The sequence below is a fragment of the Neovison vison genome, chromosome 3 (assembly GCF_020171115.1).
Source record: "Neovison vison isolate M4711 chromosome 3, ASM_NN_V1, whole genome shotgun sequence".
Taxonomy (NCBI): domain Eukaryota; kingdom Metazoa; phylum Chordata; class Mammalia; order Carnivora; family Mustelidae; genus Neogale; species Neogale vison.
Genome location: NC_058093.1, coordinates 115,324,679 through 115,349,453, shown reverse-complemented (window position 1 = coordinate 115,349,453; position 24,775 = coordinate 115,324,679). Strand labels below are relative to the sequence as shown.

The 24,775-nt window shown below is 39.5% G+C and overlaps 1 protein-coding gene across 2 annotated transcripts in view; it reads right to left on the bottom strand.

The window, feature by feature from the left end:
• The window catches only part of FAM168B (family with sequence similarity 168 member B), a 35,566-nt gene extending 11,324 nt beyond the window's left edge, over nt 1-24,242 (bottom strand). The window contains exons 1-2 of one of the 2 annotated variants that reach the window (XM_044242749.1): nt 24,167-24,242; nt 16,207-16,290 (exon numbers count right to left, since the gene is read on the bottom strand). In XM_044242749.1, coding sequence (XP_044098684.1) covers nt 16,207-16,290; nt 24,167-24,236 — 154 coding nt within the window. In that variant the 5' untranslated portion in view covers nt 24,237-24,242. Of the gene's footprint in view, nt 1-16,206; nt 16,291-16,379; nt 16,442-24,166 lie in introns of those variants that run through there. The other variant, XM_044242750.1, reaches the window with a different exon arrangement.
• Between the last annotated feature and the right edge of the window lie 533 nt (nt 24,243-24,775).

The following is a 24,775-nucleotide window of genomic DNA, read 5'->3' as shown; positions in this document are numbered from 1 at the left end:
AAAAGAATACATGCTGAGAGGTATCTGGCTGGCTCAGCTGGTGGAGCATGTGACTCTTGATCTCAGGGTGTTGAGCTCAAACCTCACGCTGGGCATGAAGACTACTTAATAAATTTTTTTTTAATTATTTAAAAAAAAAATACACGCTACATTCACTGAGAGGAAACTCTAGGATAAAGACCAATCTAGTATTCCAAGATAGAAAACCAAATGGTGGTGCTCAAGGGCCAGAGGGTTTGAGGGAACTTTTCAGGGGAATGAAGTCACTTGACTGTGGTGGTATTACACAACTCACTGTATACCTTCTATCTAAACACACCACACCGTACATTTAAAAGGATAACTTCTAGTGTATGTAAACTGTACCTCAAAAGAACTGTTTTCTAAAAGTGAGGGGGCGCTGGGTGGCGCACTCAGTCAAATGTCCAACTCTAGACTGACTCAGGTCATGATCTCAGGGTGGTGAGACTGAGTCTACTTTGGGATCACCACTCAGGGTGGAGTCTGCTTGACAATTCGGTCTCTCTCCCTCTATCCCAACCTCTAAAATAAATAAATAAACCCACAAAAAATGAAAACAAAAATGAAAGTTTTTGAGATATTATTTCTCATTCATTACAAGTGCTCACTCACTCATTAGCTCATGGGAATGTCAGACAGTAAAACTTCTCATAAAGCTAGAGAACTTTCCAAATGACCCAGGAATTCATGCTCAGATACCTGCCCTAGAAGAATGAAAACATGCATCCACAATAGGACTTACAAAAAACTGTTCACCAAACTTAATAGACAAAAGATGGTAAATAATCCAAATGTTCAACAAAAGAAAGAATGGTTCAATTATGATACATCCAAATAAAAAATACGAAGTATCAAGAGGAAAAAAACACAAGTCTCAAGCCATGTTGAACTTTTAAAACTCACCAAACACACATAAGAGCACACATTGTATGATCTCATTTTCAATACAAAGCATACAAATATACATATGGCGGGAGAAATGGGAGGGGTGGTTTGGAGAGGGCAGAATGAAAGCTATTTGGAATGATCAAAGTGCTTGGTATTTTCTTTCAGGTGTGATTACATGAATATATACAATTGTCAAAATTTGTCTAACTGAACACTTAATACGTATCAGTGTTTGTGCATAAACTATACCTCAAGTTTAAAAAAACAAGCTAAGTGAGGCACCTTGGGTGGCTCAGTCAACTGAGTGTCTGATTCTTGATTTTGCCTCAGGTCATGATCTTAGGGTCCTGAGATCAAGCCCTGTGTTAGGTTCTGTGCTCACTGAGGAGTAGGCTTGAGATTTTCCAGTTACTCTCCCTCTGCCCCGCCAGGCCCTCACACATGGGCTCGCTCTCAAATATATAAACCTTAAAAAAAAAAAAAAAAAGAGCTATTAAAAAATTAAAATAAAAAAATTTACATTATTGGTCTGTGGTTAGAACTATATATATATTATATACACATTATATATATATATATATATATATATATTTATATATTTAAGGAAGAGAAAGAGAATGAATGACTCCCAGGAATTTCAGATTTATTTATTTATTGGGAAGGAGGGGCAGAGGGGAGAAAATCTCAAGCACACTCCCTGCTGAGGGGTGTGGATACAAGGCTGGATATCATGATCTGAGCCAAAATCAAGAGTTAGATGCTTAAAAGACTGAGCCACTCAGGTACCCCAAAATGCACCAGTTTTATTTCTTTAAAGTCCATTAGTAAACATACAGTATATCATTAGTTTCAGATGAAGTATTCAATAATTTATCAGTTGCATGTAACACCCAGTGCTCACATCAACGTTCCTCCTTAATGCCCATCACCCAGTTATCCATCCCCCTGCCCACCTTCCATCCAGCAACCCTGTTTGTTCCTACAGTTCAGAGTCTCTCAGTTTTCGTCCCTCTTTGAAGGCTTCCTGTTCACTTTTCCCTCCTTTCCCCTATGATCCTCTGTGCTGTTTTTTCATATTTCACATGAGTGAAACCACAAGATAACTGTCATTCTCTAATTTATTTCGCTCCAGTTTCATGCACATCCATGTAATTAAACTATAATAAGTATTCATCCTTTCTGATGACTAATATTCCACTGTGTAGTGTGTGTGTGTACCACATATTCATCCTTTCACCATCTGTCAGTGGACATCTTGGCTCTTTCCACAGTTTCACTATTGTGGACATTGCTGCTATAAAAATGGAGGTGCACAGGTGCCCCTTCAGATCACTACATTTGCATTTTTGGGGTAAATACTTAGTAGTGCAATTGCTTAATTATAGGGTAGCTATCTTTTTAATTTCTTGAGGAAATTGCTTTTTCTGCATCAACTGAAAAGGTTATATGGTTCTTGTTCTTTCTTTTACTGATGTGATGTATATCACATTAATTGATTTGCAAATGCTGAACTACCCCTGCAGCACAGGAATAAATCCCACTAGGTCATAATAAGTAATCCATTTCATGTATGTTGGACCCTATTGGCTAGTATCTTGGTGAGAACTATGGCATCCATGTTCATCAGAGATACTGGTCTGTAATTCTAAAATTTTTAGTGGGGGTCTTTGCCTGGCTTTAGGATCAAGGTAATGCTCGCCTCACAGAATGAGTATGGAACTTTCTTTCATTTCCATTTTTTGGAAAAGTTTCAGAAAAACAGGTACCAATTTTCCTTTAAATGTTTGGGAGAAGTCCCCTGGGAATCCATTTAGCCCTGGACTCCTCTGTGTTGGCAGATTTTTTATTATTGACTCAATTTCCTTGCCAGTTATGGGTCTGTTCAGGTTTCCTATTTCTTCGTGCTTCAGTTTTGGTAATTTATATGTTTCTAGGAATGCATCCATTTCTTCCAGATTGCCTAATTTGTTGGCCATATAGTTGTTCATATGTTCTTAAAATTGTATTTTCTTGGTGTTGGTCATGATCTCTCCTCTTTCATTCCTAATTTTATTAATTTGGATTCCTCCTCTTTTCTTTTTGTTAAGTCTGGCTAGAGGTTTATTGATCTTAGTAATACTTTCAAAAAACCAGCTCCTGGTTTCACTGATCTGTTCTACTGTTCCAATGGATTCTATTTCATTGTCCACTCTAGTCTTTATTATTTCTCTTGTCCTGTGTGGCTTAGGCTTTATTTGCTGTTCTTTCTCCAGCTCCTTTAGGTGTTAAGGTTAGCTTGTATATTTAAGACTTTTCAAATTTTTTGAGAACAGCTTGTGTTACTTTGTACTACTTCCCTTTTAGATTGCCTTTGCTGCATCCCAAATTTTTGAACAGTTGTTTTCATTTTCATTTGTTACCATGATTTTTAAAATTCTTTAATTTCCTGGTTGATCCGTTCATTCTTTAACAGGATGCTCTTTAACCTCCAAGTGTTGAGTTCCTTCTAAATTTCCTTTTGTGACTGAGTTCAAGTTTCAAAGCATAGTGGTCTGAAAATATACACGGAGTAATTCCAATCTTCCGATACCACTTGGGACTTCATTAGGGACCCAAAGTGTTGGTATGATCTCTCCTCTTTCATTCATGATTTTATTGATCTGGGTCCTTTCTCTTTTCTTTTGGATAAGTCTGGCTAGGGGGTTATCCCTTATCAATCCTTTCAAAGAACCAGCTCCTAATTTCACTGATCTCTTCTATTGTTTTTTTTTTTTTCCATTTCTATATCATTGATTTCTGTTCTGATCTTTATTATTTCTCATCTCACTGGATTTAGGTGTTATCTATTTGCTGTGCTTTTTCCAGCTTCTTTAGGTATAAAGTTAGGTAGTACATTGGAGACTTTCCTTCTTTCTTGAGGAAGGCTTGCATTGGTATTACTTCCCTCTTAAGAGCACCTTGCTGCATCCCAAAGGTTTTGGACTGTCGTGTTTTCATTTTCATTTGCTTCTATGTATATTTTAATTCTTTAACTTCCTGGTTGAACCATTCATTCTTTAATGGGATGTTCCTTAACCTCCACATATTTATGATCCTTCCAAATTTCTTGTGGTTGACTTCAAATTTCATAGCATTGTAGTCTGAAAACATGCAGGGAGTAATCCCATTCTTTTGGTACTAGGTGAAACTTTATTTGTGACCCAGCATGTGATCTATTTGGGAGAATGTTCCATGTGGATTCAAGAAGAATGTATATTCTGTTGCTATAGGATGAAATGCTCCTTATCTGTGAAGTCCATCTGATCCAGTGTATCATTTAAAGCCCTGTTTCCTTACTGATCTTCTGCTTAGATGATCTGTCCATTGCTATGAGTGAGATGTTGAAATATCCTAGTATTATTATCAATGAGTTTCTTTAATTTGATTATTAACTGATTTGTGTAATTAGCTGTTCCTAAGTTAGGAGGATAAATATTTGTAATTGTTGGATGTTGTTGGATAGACACTTTAAGTATGATACAGTGTCCCTCTTCATCTCTTACTACAATCTTTGCTTCAAAATCTAATTTGTCTGACAGAAAGATTGTTATCCCAGCTTACTTTTGAGGTCCATTTGCATGATAAATTGTTCTCCACCCCCTCATTTTCAATATGGAGGTATCTTTAGGTCTAAAATGAATCTCACCATATGGATGAATCTTGCTTTTTTATCTAATCTGATATCCTGTCTATTCTGATTGGAGCATTAAGTCTATAGAATAACTACTGAAAGATACTAATTTAGTGCCAATGTATTATCTCTAAAGTTCCTGTTTCTGTAGACTGTCTCTATTTCTTTCTGGTGTATGTTACTTTGGGGTTTTCTCTTTGCTTACAGAATCCCCTTTAATCAGGGCTGGTTTAGTGATCACAGATTCTTTTAGTTTCTGTTTCTCCTGGAAGCTCTTTCTCTCTCCTTCCATTCTGAATGGCAGCCTTGGTGGCTAAAGTATTGTTGGCTGTATTATTTTTCCCATTTAGTACTCTGAATAATCACACCAGCCCTTTCTTGCCTGCCAAATCTCTGTGGCTAGGTCTGCTGCTAGTCTGTTGTTTCTACCATTGTAGGTTAAGGAGCTCCTGCCTCAAGCTGCTCTCAGGATTTTCTCTTCATCTCTAAAATTTGAAAGCTTCTATTATATGTCAGGATGTTGATCCATTTTTACTGACCTTGAAGGGTTTTTTCTCTACCTCTTGGACACAAATACCTATTTTCTTTTCCAGATTAAGGAAGTTCTCAGCTGTGATTTTCTTAAATATACCTTCTTTCCCTCTCTCTTCTTCATCTGGGATCCCAATAATTCTAATACTATTTCACTTGATGGTCTTGCTGATTTCTCGAAGCCTCCCCTCAGGAGCCATTTAGTTGTTTTTCTCTCTTTTCTTCAACTTCCCTTCTTTACATCATCTTGTCTCCTATGCCACTTAACTCTTCTTCTGCCTCATTTACCCTAACTGTTAGAACATCCATTTGTAGGTCAGACTGCATCTCAATTAAAGCATTTTTAATTTCAGCGTGAATGGATTTTATTTCTGCTCTAAGAGATTTTCTATTGTCTTTTATGTTTTTTCAAGACCCAGCTAATAAATGTATAACCATTATCCTGAATTTCACCTCTGACATTTTATTTATGTCCGTATTCATTAGATCTATGGCAGAGAATATTACCTCTGGATCTTTCCTTTGTTTTACATTTCTCTTTCTAGGCATTTTGCCCAGAGAAGAATGGATGAACAAGAGAACAAGACCAAAAATATCACAATACACAGTACAAGCACAATACACAGTAGACAAATCCAAAGAGGTTAGAAATCAAAAAAGAAAAGAAACAGAAACAAAAGAAGGGGAAAAAAGACAGAATATAATCCTCTAGGTGGACAAAACAGGGTGAGCCAGTAGGTCCTGGGTATTTTATTTTATTCTTTTTGTTGTTGTTGTTAGAAGACACTAAATCCCAAAACTGTAAAGAAAGCAAAACTTTAAATATTTATATACAAAAATAAAATTGAATAAGGTGAAAGGAAGCCAAAAATGAAGAATATATCTATAAAATATAAATGTAGAATGAAAGTTAAAAAGAAACCTTAAAAACAAAAAGTTGATAAAATAAGAAACTGAAAAGAAAAAAGGGATAAATTTAAACTGAAAGATAAAAGAATTATGAGAAAAAATCCTCAAATTCTATATACTATTCTCCCCTGGTGCTTGAGTTTTACAGTTCTGTGTGCTTGGTAAACTTGGTATTCTGCTGATGTTGAACTGGTCTCCTGGGGGAGGAGAAGCCTACTATGCTGATTCTCAGGTGTCTTTGCCTGGGCAGAGTTGAACCTTCCCTTTCAAGGGGGCTGGGCTCAGTCAGTGTAAGCTGCTTTTGGTTGTTCTCTGTGGCTTTTGTTTGCTGAAGGCTTTCCCCCACTGCTTTAGGGGATGAAAATAAACAAGACTGCACCCCATCCCTAGCCCTGGAGGTAAAAGATCATTGTCCCCTCTCTTCAGTAAACCGTAAACCGTCAGGGAAAAGTGGTCTCCAATTTTGTGTGCTCCAAACTCTGCAGACTCCCATGGTATGCACCCGTGTGGATCCTCACGTGGGTGGGAGGAGGGTCACCTTGGGCCTGCACTTTGCTGGGCACTCGAATAGAGAGCAGTAGCCCAATCGTGTCCCAATTTGCAGTTAATGGCAAACCAAACTAAGAGCCCACTGCCGGGCTTGCCGACCCTAGCAGGTTTCCCTGCTCCAATGCCTAAGAATTCTGCCAGCTCAGGCACCCCTGTTCCTTCTGTGATCCTGGGGATCCTAAGACCACACTGTCCCACCTAGGATTCTGCCCTGCTTTGCCACTTGAGCACCACTGAAGCAGGGCTGTCCCTCAAAGAAGCAGATGTCTACAAGCTCTGATTTTGCACTCTGCTGCTATATCACTTTCTGGTAGCCAGCTTATGGAGGCTTTCTCTCCCAATCATTTATTATCTTCCAGTATATCCCCTCAGATTCACCTCTCCGCACCTCTACCTTGCAAAAATTGGTGAATTTTTGAAACGAAGCTTCTAAAAAGCCTATCACTATTCCTAATAAGAAAGTCTAAGACCATTGGGGCGCCTGGGTGGCTCAGTGGGTTAAGCCGCTGCCTTTGGCTCAGGTCGTGATCTTGGGGTCCTGGGATCGAGTCCCACATCGGGCTCTCTGCTCAGCGGGGAGCCTGCTTCCTCCTCTCTCTCTCTGCCTACTTGTGATCTCTCTCTCTGTCGAGTGAATAAATAAAATCTTAAAAAAAAAAAAAAGAAAGAAAGTCTAAGACCATTTTGTCACTATTCAAAGTGCAGAAAGAGCTTGGAGCTTGGACTGCATACAAAACGGAAGCTGTCCACCTGAATAAGCCTCCACAAACACAGTATAAAACCAAAACAAGGATGATCTAGGCATACAGTCCTCCACAGAGAGTCTCTGATTCAGAAGCACTGTTCTGACCAACCACATCCACTAAAAAAGGTGAAGCCCTTTACTCACAACCAATGAATGGTCAATCTACAATGAGTTTCATTTCTAATGGAGGCCCGAGGCCTACTGCTGCAGAAATCTCCAGCTGGCCCTAGGTGTCTTAATCATCTGAAGATGTCATGTAACACCTGCCTCATATGTATGCTTTATTGAAGATGATGATTCCAAGAAGATACTATGTACATGCACCTGTAAGAATGCAACTGAATGGCACACTTAAAATGTATACATCTCACATGTAAATTTCACCTTAACAAAAAAAAAAAAAAAAAAAAAAAACACACACACAAAACAAAACCTAAACTAAAATACAACTACAAATAGCAATGGTATGTACACTGAACCAAATGGGATTAAGTGTATTAGTGTCCCAACTTACTGTGGTTTCAAAGTAACCTCAAAAAACAAGATGTGGGGCACCTGGGTGGCTCAGTGGGTTGGGGCCTCTGCCTTCAGCTCAGGCCATGATCCCAGAGTCCTGGGATCAAGCCCCACATCAGGCTCTCTGCTCAGTGAAGATCCTGCTTCCTCCTCTCTCTGCGTGCCTCTCTGCCTACCTGTGATCTCTGTATGTCAAATAAATAAATGGAATCTTAAAACAAACAAACAAACAAACAAACAAAAAACCCAAGATGTACTGCAGGTACACAAATGTGATACAAGTAAAAAAGTTAATTTTCAAAGTTGATTTTAGGGGTGACTGCCTGGCTGTTGGTGGAACACATGACTCGAACTAGGGTCAAGAGCTGAAGCCCCACATGGGGGGGGTGTAGAAATTAAATAAAACACTAAAAAAATAAAATAAAAGATTTAAAAGGTTTAATTGTAGGGGAGCTCACAGGGCTAAGTCATTTAAGCATCTGACTCTTGATTTCAGCTCAGGTCATGAGCTCAAGGTCGAGATTGAGCCCTGTGTGGGGGCTCTGAACTAGGCATGGAGCCTGCTTGAGATTCTCTTCTCCCTCCCCACCTGAATCTCGAGCATGCTCTTCCAAAAAAAAAAAAGTTTAATTGTAGAATCTTGGCAGTCTACATGTAGATATTCACTGTGATTTTTTTTCAGTTTCTCTGTATACTGAAAATTTTCACAATAAAAATGTTGGAAAAACAGTAACCCATTATTTCTACTAATGACAGCAATGATTTTTTTAAATAAGATTTACTTATTTATTTTAGAGAGAGAGGGAGTATTAGGGCAGGGTGGGGCGAGAGGGAAAGGCAGGGAGAATCTTAAGCAGACTCAGCGCTAAGCACAGAGCCTACCTGACATGGAGCTCCATCTCATGATTCTGAGATTACCGTGCTAACAGAAAACAAGAGTTCGCCACTCAATAGACTGCACCACCCACACTCCCCAGCAATGATTTTTAATATATGCTATCTTACTGCCTATTTTTGTAACTTTGAGCTACATCCTAATACTAACCAGAAAATTTATTTTGTTTTCTTGTATAGGTACTTTCAAACCAACAAGATAAACCAGTTACAAGGAAACAACTGTGTTCCCGAATCACTTAAAACTGAGTGTGTTTGCCAGGCACCTTATTTTTTTTGTTGTTGTTTTAGATAGTACTAGCTCCAATGTATCACACAGGAGAACCTAAACAGGAAACTTAAAATACATACACATACCTCTCATAGTATCCAAAACTCAACTTAAAATACATACACATACCTCTCATAGTATCCAAAACTGACACGGCCTCTCTACAATAATTTGTAGGGGCGCCTGGGTGGCTCAGTGGGTTAAAGTCTCTGCCTTCGGCTTAGGTCATGATCCCAGGGTCCTGTATCAAGCCCCGCATCGGGCTCTCTGCTCAGCGGGGAGCCTGCTTCCTCCCCTTTCTCTGTGCCTGCCTCTCTGCCTACTTGTGATCTGTCAAATCAATAAATAAAATCTTTAAAAAAAAATTTTTAGACTTATCAGCCATTCACCATATAAAAACAAATACAGGGGTGCCTGGGTGGCTAAGTGGCTAAACGTCAGCCTTTGGCTCAGGTCATGATCTCTGGGTCCTGAGATAGAGCCATACATTAGGATCCCTGCTCACTGGGAAGTCTGCCTCTCCCCCAACTCATGCTCTTTCGCATGCTCTCTCAAATAAGAAATAAATAAAGACATATACACACACACACACACACACACATTCACTATATGGTCTTTTAAAAACAGTAATAGCTTTCCAGATTGGCCTTTCCTAAAAAGACCATTCACACCAATGCAACATAGACAACAAAATGATTAGAACCTTTCTCCTTTCCCTCTCACCAAAAAAGTGAGGCATCGCTGGTTGACTTCCTCTCAAGGAAAAATTCATGTCTAGGGCCACTGTTCTTTTTTTTTTTTTTTAAAAAAGATTTTATTTGACAGAAAGAGAGATCACAAATAGGTAGAGAGGCAGGCAGAAAGAGAGAGAGAAAGAGGGAAGCAGGCTCCCTGCTGAGCAGAGAGCTCGATGTGAGGCTCGATCCCTGAACTCTGGGATCATGACCTGAGCTGAAGGCAGAGGCTTTATCCCACTGAGCCACCCAGGCACCCCTAAGGCCACTATTCTTAGACTGCTAATTATGGGATACCAAAAGCTTTTTATATTCAAATAGATAATTTCTCCCATAAGTACTGCACAAGATTGTATTTAAGTTTCTCAGCATAAAAGACAAAAAAAATCAGAACGCTAGGGGCACCTGGCATGCAATTCTTGATCTCAGGGTCACGAGTTCAAGCCCCATGTTGGATGTAGAGAACTACTTAAATAAAAACTTAAAAAATATACATTTATAAAAATAGAGCTTCCCTACGACCCTGCAATTGCACTCCTGGGTATTTACCCCAAAGATACAGATGTCGTGAAAAGAAGGGCCATCTGTACCCCAATGTTTATAGCAGCAATGGCCACAGTCGCCAAACTATGGAAAGAACCAAGATGCCCTTCAACGGATGAATGGATAAGGAAGATGTGGTCCATATACACTATGGAGTATTATGCCTCCATCAGAAAGGACGAATATCCAACTTTTGTAGCAACATGGACGGGACTGGAAGAGATTATGCTGAGTGAAATCAGTCAAGCAGAGAGAGTCAATTATCATATGGTTTCACTCATTTGTGGAGCATAACCAATAGCATGGAGGACAAGGGGCGTTAGAGAGTAGTAGGGAATTTGGGTAAATTGGAAGGGGAGGTGAACCATGAGAGACTATGGACTCTGAAAAACAGTCTGAGGGGTTTGAAGTGGCGGGGGGGTGGGAGGTTGGGGTACCAGGTGGTGGGTATTATAGAGGGCACAGCTTGCATGGAGCACTGGGTGTGGTGAAAAAATAATGAATACTGTTTTTCTGAAAATAAATAAATTGGGGAAAAAAAAATACATTTAAAAATATTTAAAAAGAAAAAAGAGAAATCAGAACATAAAATGTATTTGAGAAGGAAAGACCTGCACCAAGACACGGCATCAAGAAATTTCAAAACACGAGACAAAAATGCCAAATTACCAAAAAGAAACCCAGGTTACAGTCAATCAAGCATCAGCAAGGTATCACAATTCTCAGCACCAACAATGGAAGCTGGAAAACAATTCAGCAATGTCCTCAAAACTCTGGAGGGAAGTAACTGCTAGCCTAGACTTCTATAACTAAACTACAGAAGTATGAGTGCAAAACAAAATGTTTCCACACATGAAATTATGACTCTCCCATACTACTGGGAAACTACTGAAGGAGATCCTCCACAAAAACCAAAAGGTAAACTACGAAAGACAAGGAATCGAACAGAAGGGAAAGATGTAAGAAATCCCTGAGATGTTGGAAAGAATGACCCCAAGGTAAGGTGTAATCTAGGATACTGGATCCAGGGAAGACAAAGCAGTTGCAGAAGAAAATAGTCTCAAATTCACTAAAGGATGCTCACAGGGTCACAGTAACAGGGATGGGAAGGAGAGAGGTTACCTTTAAACTATATGGATGTGAATCCTTTATTTATTTATTTTTAAAGATTTTATTTATTTATTTGACAGAAAGAGAGAGATCACAAGTAGGCAGAGATGCAGGCAGAGAGAGAAGGAGAGGCAGGCTCCCTGCTGAGCAGAGAGCCCAATGGGAGGCTTGATCCCAGGACCCTGGAATTATGACCTGAGCCGAAGGCAAAGGCTTAACCCACGGAGCCACCTAGGCGCCTCATGTAAACCCTTAATTTAAACAAGAGAAAGCAGATCCCATGACCCCACAAACTGGTAACATTCTAAAGCTTTTCTCTCCTATGTGGCTGCCATAAGTGTAGTTTATTTTTTAAACAAACCTGGGATCTTACTTCATGGACATAATTCAAATCTTCCCCAATTTATTCTCCACTCAGCCCTGCATGGCAAAAACCAAGGCTATTTTATCACTCTTAGCAACATTTTCTCCCTTTAAAATGTATGCTGTGAGTAAGGGGGATAGGTTCAATAGTTCATGAGTCTCAAGGAAGGCACTTGCGTTGAAGCACTGGGTGTTGTATGTAGGTGATGAATCACTAAATTCTACACCTGAAACTGGTATTACACTGTATGTTAACTGGAATTTTATAAATACCCACCCTCAAAAGTATGTTAATGTAGTGTTTAAGTCACTTCTTAAATAATTTACTACAAAGAACTGAATGTTTTCTTGAGGACTTCAGATGATTATTGTAAATATTACTATAGAGACTGTAAGTAAGAGTAGAAGAGAAAGAAGCCTGAATGTGCAGACTCAGTACCATGGAAGCCTGACTGTGTGCATGCTGCCTGAAAGCATTCTCAATAACAGAGCCAGGGAGATATGTTAATTCATTATACAAATGCCAAAAATGAAATAAAATAACTTACCCAGGAGTGACACAGCTACGATCTGAGCCACATCTAGCAAACTCCACACCCCAAACTCTTTCCAACAGATTGTGGATTCCAAAAGGAGACAGCCAACTCTGGCTTAATAGATACTCAACCTATTAGGCTTGTTCATGAGGATGAAATGAATGATACCTCCATCAGAGTAATGGAATCTTTCAGCAAAAGACATGACATCTCATCACAAGGTTCTGTGTCACACTTAGAAGAGTGGTGTGTTCATGGACATTGCCAAAGTGCCTTAAAAGCTAACCTCCACGAACATACCATACCAGTTTTGTCCACAAATCTGGTGCTGAGAGAACCAGAAGGCAGCTTGAGAAAGCAGCAGAAATGGAGACAAACTTTTTAACTTTTTTATAGTAACAACTCTGACTTGCTCATCAGATAAATGAAAGGCCCATTAAAAAGGAAAATTTTAAAATTCACAATATGAAACATTGAACAGATCCCAGAAAAAGATGGGGAGCACAGCTGTGGCTCAAATCAGGTGGCTAAAAGACCTGGGGATGTTGGTGGAACCTTCAAAGTGCTCTCATTTTCTCAATTGCAAATTTTATATACATCTTATCCCCACCCTCTTCCCGGATTATTTTTTATTCTCAGCTTGTCATTTACAAATTTCACATACATCTTTATTATCAGCTTTCCCTAAAAATCAGAGGGTTTTGACAATCCTGGGCCAGCAGTATCGCAGTTGACAACTCTCTCTGCCATCTATCAGCAGATGCTCCTTTGAACAAGGCAGGCCCTCTTGGCAGCCACAATCCCCAAAAATCCTATTGCTCCCACCTGCCTGCCCTAGCTTCTTGGTTACAACAGCAGCTGCTGAGCAGTCTTGGAAAAGTAGCAAGAAAGGACCCATCTCCCAAAGAGAAGATGGATGACATCAGTTCTTCATGTTGGCCTAAGGTGCCCCAAAGTAGGAAGCTAACCAGACCTAAAAACTCCAAGCTTCCTCTTGGGAGAGCATTTACTTGAGAGAGAGAGAGAGAGAGAACATGTGAGCATGTGTAAGGGAGGACGGCAGAACAGCAGGAGGGGAGAGAATCACAAGCAGATCCCGTGCTGAGTGCAGAGCCTGATGTGGGGCTTGATCCCACAATCCTGAGATCACAGCCTGAGCCCAAACCAAAAGTTGGATGCTTAGCTGACTTGCCAACCCAGGTACCCTGCTTTTCAGTACAATTCTGTTAACTTGTGTACTCCAAGAAGAAAATGAATACAAATAAACTACTATGGAAAATTCTAGAATGTGCCATTTTATGGTGGTTTGCAACATGATAAGTAACAATTCTCAAGCAAAAAAATGAACTTCAATTGAATTCCTCCCATCATATACAAAAACTAAACCAAACGGGCAATAGACTTAAATGTAAAATCTAAAATTATAAAACTTCTAGAAGAAAACAGGAGAACATCTTTGCGATTTGGGTTAGAAATGACACCAAACACACGACCCATAAATAAACAAAACAATAATCTGAAAACCATTAAATTTAAAAACTCTTGCTCATGGGGCGCCTGGCTGGCTCAGGTGGTAGAGCAAATCACTCCTGATCTTAGAGTTGTAAGTTCAAGCCCTATGCTGGGTGTAGAGTTTACTTACAAATAATTTTATAAAAATATAGAATAAATTAAAAAATACAAACTCCTGCTCTTTTAAAGACACTGTTAAAAGAATGAATAAAAGCCACAAACTAGGAGAAAATAGCTGCAAATCATATACCTGTAAAACAAGTCTCAAAGGGAAAAATAAGAAGACAAACTCAAAAACTGACATAAAATAAAGATGTACACACTTAACCAAAGACGTTACAGGTAGCAAATAAGGACATGAAAAGATGCTCAACATTATTAGTCATTAGGTAAGTTCAAATGGCTAAAATTAAACACAACAACTATACCAAGTGTTGACAAGGAGATAAAGGAACTGGAACTCTCATACACTGTGGATGGGACCAGAAAACAGTACAACCATTTTGGAAGACAGTTTGGCAATTTTTTACGAAGTTAAATATTCACTTGCCTTGAGAACCAGCCATTCTCCTCCTTTGTATTTACTCAAGAGAAACGAAGTATACATCCATACAGACTTGTACAGAGATATTCACAGCAGTTTCATCTTTAACAACCCCAAACTGCAAATAATCCATACATTAACTGGAAAATGGGTAAGCAAACTGTGGTATTCCCAAACAATGGAATCCGACAATAAAAAGGAACCAATTACTGATAAACACTACAACATGGATGTTAATTACGTTGAATGAAAGCAGTCAAAAAAAGGACATTCCATATGATTCATTTATACAAAATTTTAGAAAATAAGGCAATCTATAGGAGAGAAAACCAATCAGTGATTTTCAGGATCCTGGTAGAAATCACAAAGGGTGAGAAGAAAACTTTTAGTGAGTTATATTCACTCCCAACTGTGAGAGTGATATACATTATATCAAAAATTATCAAACTATACACTTTAAACATGTATAATTTACTCTATGTCATCTAAGCCTCAAGAGAACTACTTTAAAGAAATTAAACCTGAGAAGTTTTACAAAAGGAGATGGGTGGTGCCATTTAGCTGTTAAAGAATCCAGTGAGTAGTAAAATAATATTGCTGATACCAGGGAAGGGATTTCCTTAATTGATCCCAAAACATAGGCAACAAAGTAGCAGGTACTCTCCACCAGGTGGGAGAGAAAAAACATTAGTAAAAGCTAGCAAAAACACAAAACAAAAACCATTTTGGAAAGAACAGGCCAATGTGGCAAAGAACCAGAGATTTAAAGTTGAGTCTTGCCTTTACAGTCAGAGGAAACCTTCATCTGAGAACATTACTCTGGTATAAGCAAGCCAAACATGAACCAAAGGAGAAAAGCCTGGGAGCAGGATGAGCAAGCCAAGATCTTTGTCTGGGTGTGAGCTATAAGCTGAACAAATGCAGTCAGAGTAGAATAGAAACAGGAGTAAGGACAGAAGAGTCACAGAAGAATTTTATGATTAGCAAAACAGGGAGAATTCAGGGAAGGGACACTACTCTTATCTCCTTTTCCATCAAAGTTAACTGTGTGAGGCAAGGGGTTCTAAGGTGAAAAAAGTGAAGCACGCCAGCAGATCTAGGAGGCCAAGACTTCAGGTCACTGTGGGCCACCACTGCTGCAGGAGAATCACAAAGTCCAGTGTCGGTGAGTGAACCCTGGAACAAGCCCACATCAGAGTACAAGCTCACAGAGAAAAGCATCACCCCCTTACCAAGTTAACTTTGAACTGTATCACTGATTTCTAACATCTAAAAATAATCTCATGCATATGAAATAAGACTTTGTTTTAAAACTATAAAAGGGACAGTGTAGAGAACATAGTCAATGGTATTGTAATAGGGTCGTCAGGTGACAGATGGTAGCTACACTTGTGGTAAGAACATAAAGAACATTTGTAGGATCACTGTGTTGTACATCTGAAACTAATGTAACATTATTAACTACACTTGAAAGAAAAAATAGTAAAACTATAACCAGAGTGCTAAAACACTGGAGAGAAATCAGTCATCTCTAAAAATATTAGCAACATGGAAATTCCACCTATTAACTATGCAAAATGATCTTTAGTTTCTAGTAATCAACACTGTTTCATACATATATGTCCTGGCACTGGTTACCTATAAAGACATATGATTAGAATAAAGATCTATGTTATGGAAGAACATCAGAAATGCAGTGTCTAAAGTTTTACATGTAGTAAGGATAAAGTTTTTATCATACTCATCAACAAGGCTGAACTTAAAAACCAAGAAATCAATTCAACCCAAATCCTAATTCTATAACCACACTTCTCAAAACCCACCCACTTTACATTCTCCTAAGCCACACGGACAAAGCACTTATGTCAGCCAGCACACATATGCTGCATACCTGTCTGGAAGGTAGGATTCGCTCCAGGGTACATGTTGGGGGAGTAGGCAGGCGCTGCAGCTGCATAGCCCATGGGGAAACCAGCTGGAGAAAAACAGAACAATGGGATATCACCACCTGAAGGAGTAACATAATTTTACAACCATGGCTCCTAAAGACCCAGTCGTTCTTACCTTTTCATCAAACTCCAGACTGACTGAAGGAGCCCAACAGTTTGTCACTAGTTTTCTCCTTTCCTCAGAACTGGAATGGGTCACACATGTCCATTTACAGATGAATGGATAAGGATGTGGTATATATACACAATGGAATAGTACTGAGCCATAAAAAAGAATGAAATCTTACCATTTGCAACAATGCGCATGGAACCTTATAGCTGGTATTATGCTAAAGGAAGTAAGTCAGCCAGAGAAAGACAAATACCACATGATTTCATTCACATGTGGAATTTAAAAAACAAAACAGATGAACATTAAGGGAAAGAAAGGAAAAATAAAATAAGATAAAAACAGAGAGAGGCAAACCATAAGAGCCTCTTAACTATAAGGAACAAACTGAAGGTTGCTGGAGGGGATGTGCGTGGGAGGGTGGGGTAACTGGGTGATGGGCATTGAGGAGGGCACGTGATGTAATGAGCACTGGGTGTTTTTTGCAACCAATGAGTCACTAAACTCTACCCTGAAACTAATAATATACCATAGGATAACTAACTTGAATTTAAATTTTAAAAAATTGGAATGGGGAGCGCCTGGGTGGCTCAGTGGGTTAAAGCCTCTGCCTTCGGCTCAGGTCATAATCTCAGGGTCCTAGGATTGAGCCCCACATCGGGCTCTCTGCTCAGCAGGGAGCCTGCTTCCCTTCCTCTCTCTGCCTGCATCTCTGACTACTTGTGATCTCTGTCTGTCAAATAAATAAATAAAATCTTCAAAAAAAAAATTGGAATGGGACACAAACATAATTAAGTCTTTTAAACCTGTAAGTAAAGGCAATTGAAAAAATTTAGCAGAAAACTGAGTCAGAATGCCAAAAAACAGAACAAAACAAAAAAAGCTGAAGTCAGAAAACTCCTAATTTTCATCACAAAATTTATTACTTAGCAACAGTAGTAAGAATGCTAGGAAACTGTGTGATGAGAGAGCTGTTAACTGGCACACCGACACACGGAAATGGGAAAAATCCAATTTCACAAACCACTTGCAAGCAACCTAATCTTTATTAATATAAATGAGAATCCTTAGTAACACTAAACCATAAGCAACCATAAAACAAAAACATCAAATGTGACTACAACAAAAACATCAAAGACAGCATTACAGTCAAAATCCTGGCAACCAGGCATCCACAAGCAAAGGGGCCACAATTACCTGTTTTTGGCCTCCTGAGAGCCTAAGGACCCCTGTAAGGTTCCCTAGACCTATCTGGGTGAACCTATCTGGTTCACAGTTCAAAATGCTCCATTCAAGTGACAGCTGGACCATTAAAATCTACTTCCTTATATGCAGGGCAAAGAACCAACAAAGATGACCCACATTCCTTAGTCTTTACTATTGTCACAAACTAGTTGTAAAAAGGTGTTAACTTCTCCATCCCTCTTTCCCCTCACCTGTAAATAAAGTTGAAATGGAAAGGCAGACTTCAAATGAAAGACACTGTTGAGACTCAGAGAAAAGTGTCTCCCAGGGATATCTAAGGCACTGTGGTGGTTGAGTAAACAAAGTGAAAAAAACACAAGGGTAGTAGGATAACATAAAGGAGAAAACAGAGTAGAGTTCAGAGTAGAATTCCAAAGGTAATCTTTGTGGATCTGAATGTCATTTATAAAGATTTTGGATAAAGTGCCTTACAGGAATCCCTGCAGTCTCCAGCACAGGTTGGATGCCCTTGTGCTGCTGCACCTCCTGCTCCAGCTGTCCTGTAGTTTCCATGGGTCTCTTCCAAGGACAAGGACAGAAGTTCAGTCCCACTGCCCCCAAGGAATCCCTACTTGCAAGTGCCCAGTTCTCACTTCATATACAAATCCTCTGCTTCAGAGCTGCTTTCTTCTTTCTCAAAACTGATCCGCCCCTACCTCAATAGAAGCTATTTGGAGTTTCCTTCCTAGATTATCATTTTCCTGTTTGTCTAATTACTTAGAAAACAGTTTGAGGGGATCAAATGCTCATCAGATTCCCTCATTTTGGACATCAAGGACAGATTCCACTTGATTCCACGGACCTAAGATGGCTTTTTTTTAAAAGAACAGGAAGGTGGTTTTCAATCTGTGTTCAATGAATCCTAAGCATTTCCTTAGAGGCCTCAACTGTGAGCAGCAGGAGGATAAGCAGGCTCTGGAGCCTGCCTGAAACTCACCCTGGGAGATGCTGTAACTCATCTTAGTACTAAGGAACCACTTACAAATCTTTTCTAAGGTTTCATTGTTAAAAAACAAAGTTTAAAATACTATTGACCTAGATCATATCTTAGAGACCTCTCCAACAATTCCCACAAAATCCAAATGACCTCATCTCTCCACAAAGTCTACCAATAAATCCTCCAGCAGCATTGTCTGCTTCTGTACTTGTCTTGTGTCTAAGAGTTCCTGGAACACTATTATTATGTTTGCTAGGCCCTTCCTATCTTCACCTTCTAACAGTGAGTTAAACATGCTCTAAAATGAAAGAGAAAAGCCACATAACAAGTATTTAATACAGCATAATTAACCACCAAAAACAGGTCAGGATGTTTTAAATGTTTTTTCTATTCCTACGCATAGAAGTATACCACCCTCACACACCACCAAATCCCACACATACACTACCACACTGACCCAGAACCCCTGCACAGTTGACCTTCCACCTTGGCCATACAAAACCCCCACAGGGAAACCCCTGGAAGAACTACCTCCCTGGAACCCCACAAACACTGTTTTAACTGGTCTTGGTTGTAGCATCTTCTGTTTCTTCATTTTTCTAGAAAATTCCAACCTGCAGGGCTCCAATCATCAAAGTTGAGAAGCACTGTTCCTTCCTATCCCTGTCAATCTTCTTGCCAACACCACCATGTTCCTAAAAATGCCCCTCACTGCAAGTACTATGGACTGTTTCCTTCAACATCTGGTCTAGCTCCCTTCTGGGACAGAAACATTGGAATGCTAGAAACTATACTGCCCAGACTTCCCTCTTGTAAAAGACTGTAAGTGACCCCAAATCTAACCACTTTTATGAGATTCATTACTTCATGAAAATAAAAACTTCAGAGCAAAAGATACCATATGCTAAGTACAAAAAAATTAAGAAAAAATACTTGCAAATTACATTAACAAAAAATACTATACAAAATATGAAAATTTAATAATATAAATAATTCTTAAAACTAAAAAAAAAAAAGAAAAAAAATTCAGTAGAGATCTAGACAGAATTGCTAACTATCACTACATCTATCCCATTTCTAACAGGAGACTGGTAAAACTCCCAAAAGCTGAAAACACACTTTGTTGGCAAGACTATGGGGAAACCATCGCCTCACACACTTCTGGTAGGAATACAAAACGGTAAAAATCCTACGGAGGAAAAATCAGAAGCATCTTAAAAATTACCTATGTGGGGCACCTGGGTGGCTCAGTGTGTTGAAGCCTCTGCCTTCGGCTCAGGTCATGATCCCAGGGTCCTGGGACTGATCCCCACATGGGGCTCTCTGCTTAGCGGGGAGCCTGCTTCCTCCTCTCTCTCTCTCTCTGCCTGCCTCTCTGCCTACTTGTGATCTCTCTCTGTCAAATAAATAAATGAAATCTTTAAAAAAGAAATTAAGTATGCATTTACACTCTCACCCAGCAATCCCATCTCAAGGAACCCACTCTGAAGATAACTTCCACAATCAACATATGCTGTAATATTACAGGAATATCAAAATACTTCAAACAATACATCTACCCAAAGAATTGGTTGAATCTAACTATGGAAACCCCACAAGATGCAGGTGACACAGCAGTACTCTGCAAAATAAAAAAAGAACAAGGCAAACCTTTGTAAACGGACATGGAATGATTTCTAGGATATACTGAGTTGACAAAGCAAAGCGAACATCTCCACCACCTCAATCTCCATTCCAGAAAAGAAGCCGTTATTCAGCCATGAGCAGTACATGGACTGCCAGCCTCTGGCAGCAGCGCCTCCAAAGGCCACTTCTGCCTAATGAGGGCCTCCTTTAACTTCCAGTTCTTCCCTCACAGCTCCCCCATGAGCTGAGAATTCAGCAATGTGTAGCACAGTCCTAAGGCTCCCCACTACCTGATTCTGCATCCTCTTCATTAGACTTTTCACAAATGTTCCCCAAAAATGCCTACTACTCTAATTTCTTTTTTTTTTTTTTAGGTATTTCTTTTTTTTTTTTCCCCAATTTATTTATTTTCAGAAAAACAGTATTCATTATTTTTTCACCACACCCAGTGCTCCATGCAAGCTGTGCCCTCTATAATACCCACCACCTGGTACCCCAACCTCCCACCCCCCCCCCCGCCACTTCAAACCCCTCAGATTGTTTTTCAGAGTCCATAGTCTCTCATGGTTCATCTCCCCTTCCAATTTACACAAAAGCACATACCCTCCCCAATGTCCATAACACTACCCCCCTTCTCCCAACCCCCCTCCCCACAGCAACCCACAGTTTGTTTCGTGAGATTAAGAGTCACTTATGGTTTGTCTCCCTCCCTATCCCTACTACTCTAATTTCATCTCAGTGTCCATTACCATGAGTATTTGTGTCTCCTTCAAAATTTATATGTTGAAATTCTAATTCCCAAATTTGACAGTATTTGAGTATACTCAATTGTGGTAATCATTTCACAGTGTATATATATATTAAATCATCATATAAACCTTAAATAAAACAAAAAAAACCATACTGGGACACCCGGCTGTCTCAGCAATTAAGTGTCTGCCTTCAGCTCAGGTCATGATCCTAGGGTCCTGGGATTAAGTCCCACATCTGGCTCCCTGCTCAGTGGGGAGTGTGCTTCTTCCCCTACCTATTGCTCTGCTCCCCCTGCTTATGCTTGCTCTCTGACAAATCTCTCTTAAAAACAAAACAAAAAAACATACTGTACAACCTAAATATATATAATTTTTACTTGTCAATCATACCTCAAAAAAGCTCAGTTAAAAAAAAAAAAGCTAATCAGCATGCTATCTACCTCAAAGGAAAGACATCAACTGGAGCCACAATTTTTAATATACTATATATTACATTCAATGAAAAAATACTAGGCATGACAAGAGACAGAACTGCTTAACTGAAAACCAAAAGAAAAAGACAAATTGACAATAGAAACAAACCCACAGGGACACCTGGGTGGCTCAGTTGGTTAAGCGGCTGCCTTCAGCTCAGGTCATGATCCCAGCGTCCTGGGATCGAGTCCCACATCAGGCTCCTTGCTCGTCAGGGAGCCTGCTTCTGCCTCTGCCTGCCATTCTGTCTGCCTGTGCTCGCGCTCTCTCTCCCTCTCTCCCTCTGACCAAAAAAAAAAAAAAAGAAACAAACCCACATGTAAGTCACAGACAGCCTTCAACCAACAAAGTCTTTAAAATAACTTAGTATGTTGGAGGAAAAAAATGGAGTAGATGAAAAGATTCAATAAATGGGTTTTTTAGCAAATTAGAGAAAAATTAGCAGGGTTGGTGAAATGGAAGCAGATCAGTGCAAAATATCCACATTAAAATAATGTAAAATACAAAATAATGAAATAAATGTAAAATAATGTAAATGTAAAATAAGAAAATAATGTAAAATACAAAAAAGGATGCAATAGATGTGAGATAGAGTAAAATGGTTTAACATACCTATAAATGGAGTCCCAAGAGAGAAGGGAGCAGAAAAAAAGTATTTGAAAAGTCACTACTATTGCACTTTGGGGGAAAAAAAATCAACTTACTGAGGCTATTTTCAGAGTTAATACACACACACAGTATTATCTACAGCTGCTTCAGTTCTGGAAAAGCAGAACTGAGGAGTTGCAACAGAGACACTATGGCCCACAAAGCCTGAAATATATACTACACCTGGACCTTTATGTAAATAAAGTCTGTCAACCCTACTTCTGACCAATCAAAGAACTGGAATAAAATTTAGACAACCTGCATAGAACTGGAGTATGACAGTCACTGATTTATTAAACTATCAGGTAAAACTAATACCATTGAGTTTTGCCTATTTCCCTTGCTCTAGATCCACTCAGGATTCTCAGGAAGCTACCTGGCGTTCTGTTTAAACTGTCTTGGTAATTTAAAGACAGCAGGTCTCACTACTAAGTTATTCTGGAAAATTCTGTCACTCCTCTTCTTGTCTATTCAGTCCTTCTGGAGCTCTTAATTCTCCCCAATTCTTCTGACATCTTTATTTCTTAACTGAGGCTATTTTCAGTCTCCTACTGCCCCCTCTTCCCTTATTCTGCAGCCCTGTTCTCCCATTTAGCAGTGTTTTACCTACAATTTAACCTGAATTTTGTTCAAATGATTTGCTTTTTCATTTCTTTAAATTCCAGTTCATTCTTTTTTCCCCCAGTGTCTTGTTCCCCTCTTAGAGTCTTATTTCTTCTAGATCTTCAATTACTCTAAACTTGTATGATGTGGTATCTGATATTCTATTCCTGAAATTGGTCATGACTGGTAACTCTTTTTTTTTTTTTAAAGATTTTATTTATTTATTTGACAGAGAGAAATCACAAGTAGATGGAGAGGCAGGCAGAGAGAGAGAGAGAGGGAAGCAGGCTCCCCGCTGAGCAGAGAGCCCGATGCGGGACTCGATCCCAGGACCCTGAGATCATGACCTGAGCCGAAGGCAGCGGCTTAACCCACTGAGCCACCCAGGCGCCCCATGACTGGTAACTCTTATGTGATAAAGAAGTCACATGTTTTATTATAATAATTTTGCAGGAAACCTACACAACCTAGAATGAGAACATGTGCCTCCACAGCAGTTCTGCTTTATGCTGCTCTCAGGCGCTGGGGGTAATGCAGGCTACAGACTACTTTTTATGTTCATTTCTTAAAAATTATGGACTGCCCTCCACCCCCCCAGGTAAGTACAAGTAATACAAAGTACAGCCTCCAACATTCCTGACTGGGTATAAAGTTTTAGGAGAGATCTTCCCTTCCTATAGAGCCCAAGCAAATTGCCTTGTGGAGCCAGTGAATGGATTTTTTTACTCTAACTCTTCCCTGGGAGTATCATCTGCTGGAGGAACCAGGTTGATGACGGGTCCCACCTCCAAGCCCCAGACTCACAAGGGCCTAAGGCCTCACTTTCCCCATGTGGGTTATTAAAACGCATGGAAAGCAAAATCCACAATAAAAGTGTAACATTACAAATAATTACTCCTTGTTAGATGTCACCAATAAGGATGTCCACTTGCTATTTTCAAACAACCAGTTCCTTTTTCCCCAAATTTTGCTTTACCACCTCCCTCACAGCCCATGTTCTACTAGCTGACTCCAATAAGGAGGAAAAGTGGCTCAGGTCTAAATTAATTAGTAGAATCCCCTCCCTGGCCCTGGGATGGAAGCAGAGTGCAATCAGAACACGTCCCAGGATTGGTCTGATTAGAGAACAAAAAGCCCCAAGGGGATTTCCTATAGAGTAGAGATAGAGGCTCATAGCTAGGGTACTACTTGGGGGTGGTTGCTGAACACCACAAAGAGACCACAATGGAGAGACATGCAACCTGTGACCAACACTGAGCCAATCCTGAGGAAGTGAAGTTGAGCCTAGGGGGTAAACACTAGATCCTAGTCCAACTGCTGGAGCCACCAGATCAAGCTTTGACCAAAGCCAGTCCTAGCTCTTGATTTTTCAGTTCCATGACCCAAAACATTTTCTTCTCTGTATAGATCACTTTGAGCTAGGTTTGTCAACTGAAAGCATTCTGAGCAACAAGGAAACTTACCAAGTGTTCGAACTTCAATAATGAAACAAAGTTTTATTTGCTTACCTGGATAACCAATTCCTTTGGCATTTGCATAGGGAACTCCGGAAGAACCAGGGCTATAAACAGGATTCATGATTTCAAGAACTAAAAAGGAAAAAAAAAGTAATTCAGCAAGCACTTTTATTCTCTGGTTTTTCTCCAATATCACTTGCAAAAGAGCAGGCAGCAAGGGTCCCTTCTCTAGTTGATGAGAAACAAGGCATTTCATGCTGCTGCCAACCAACACAGAAAAGGCAGGCCAGAAGTCCTAATGAAAGCCCACCTAAACACTGTAATCTTTCCAACTTCTTCAGTCCATCAGAAGCTAAGGGAAAATGTGTTCTCTATGTCCCTGCTTAAAACAGTGAAAAAAAGTTATGATCTAAATGTCCTTATAACAAAGAATAGTTAAGGAAACCAGACCTATGCAGAATATGAATATTACACAGATACTTTTTAAAGTGTTTAAAAACATGATATGTTATGTGACAAAAGGAAAAGAACAATGCAGTATGATCCTAAATTTGCACCTACATGTAGTACAGGCATGTGCACTTCTAGCACAAACAGAAAAAATCTGGAAGAATATAAAAATGTGAACAGAGATGATCTCCAGATGGGATAGGTTTAGTG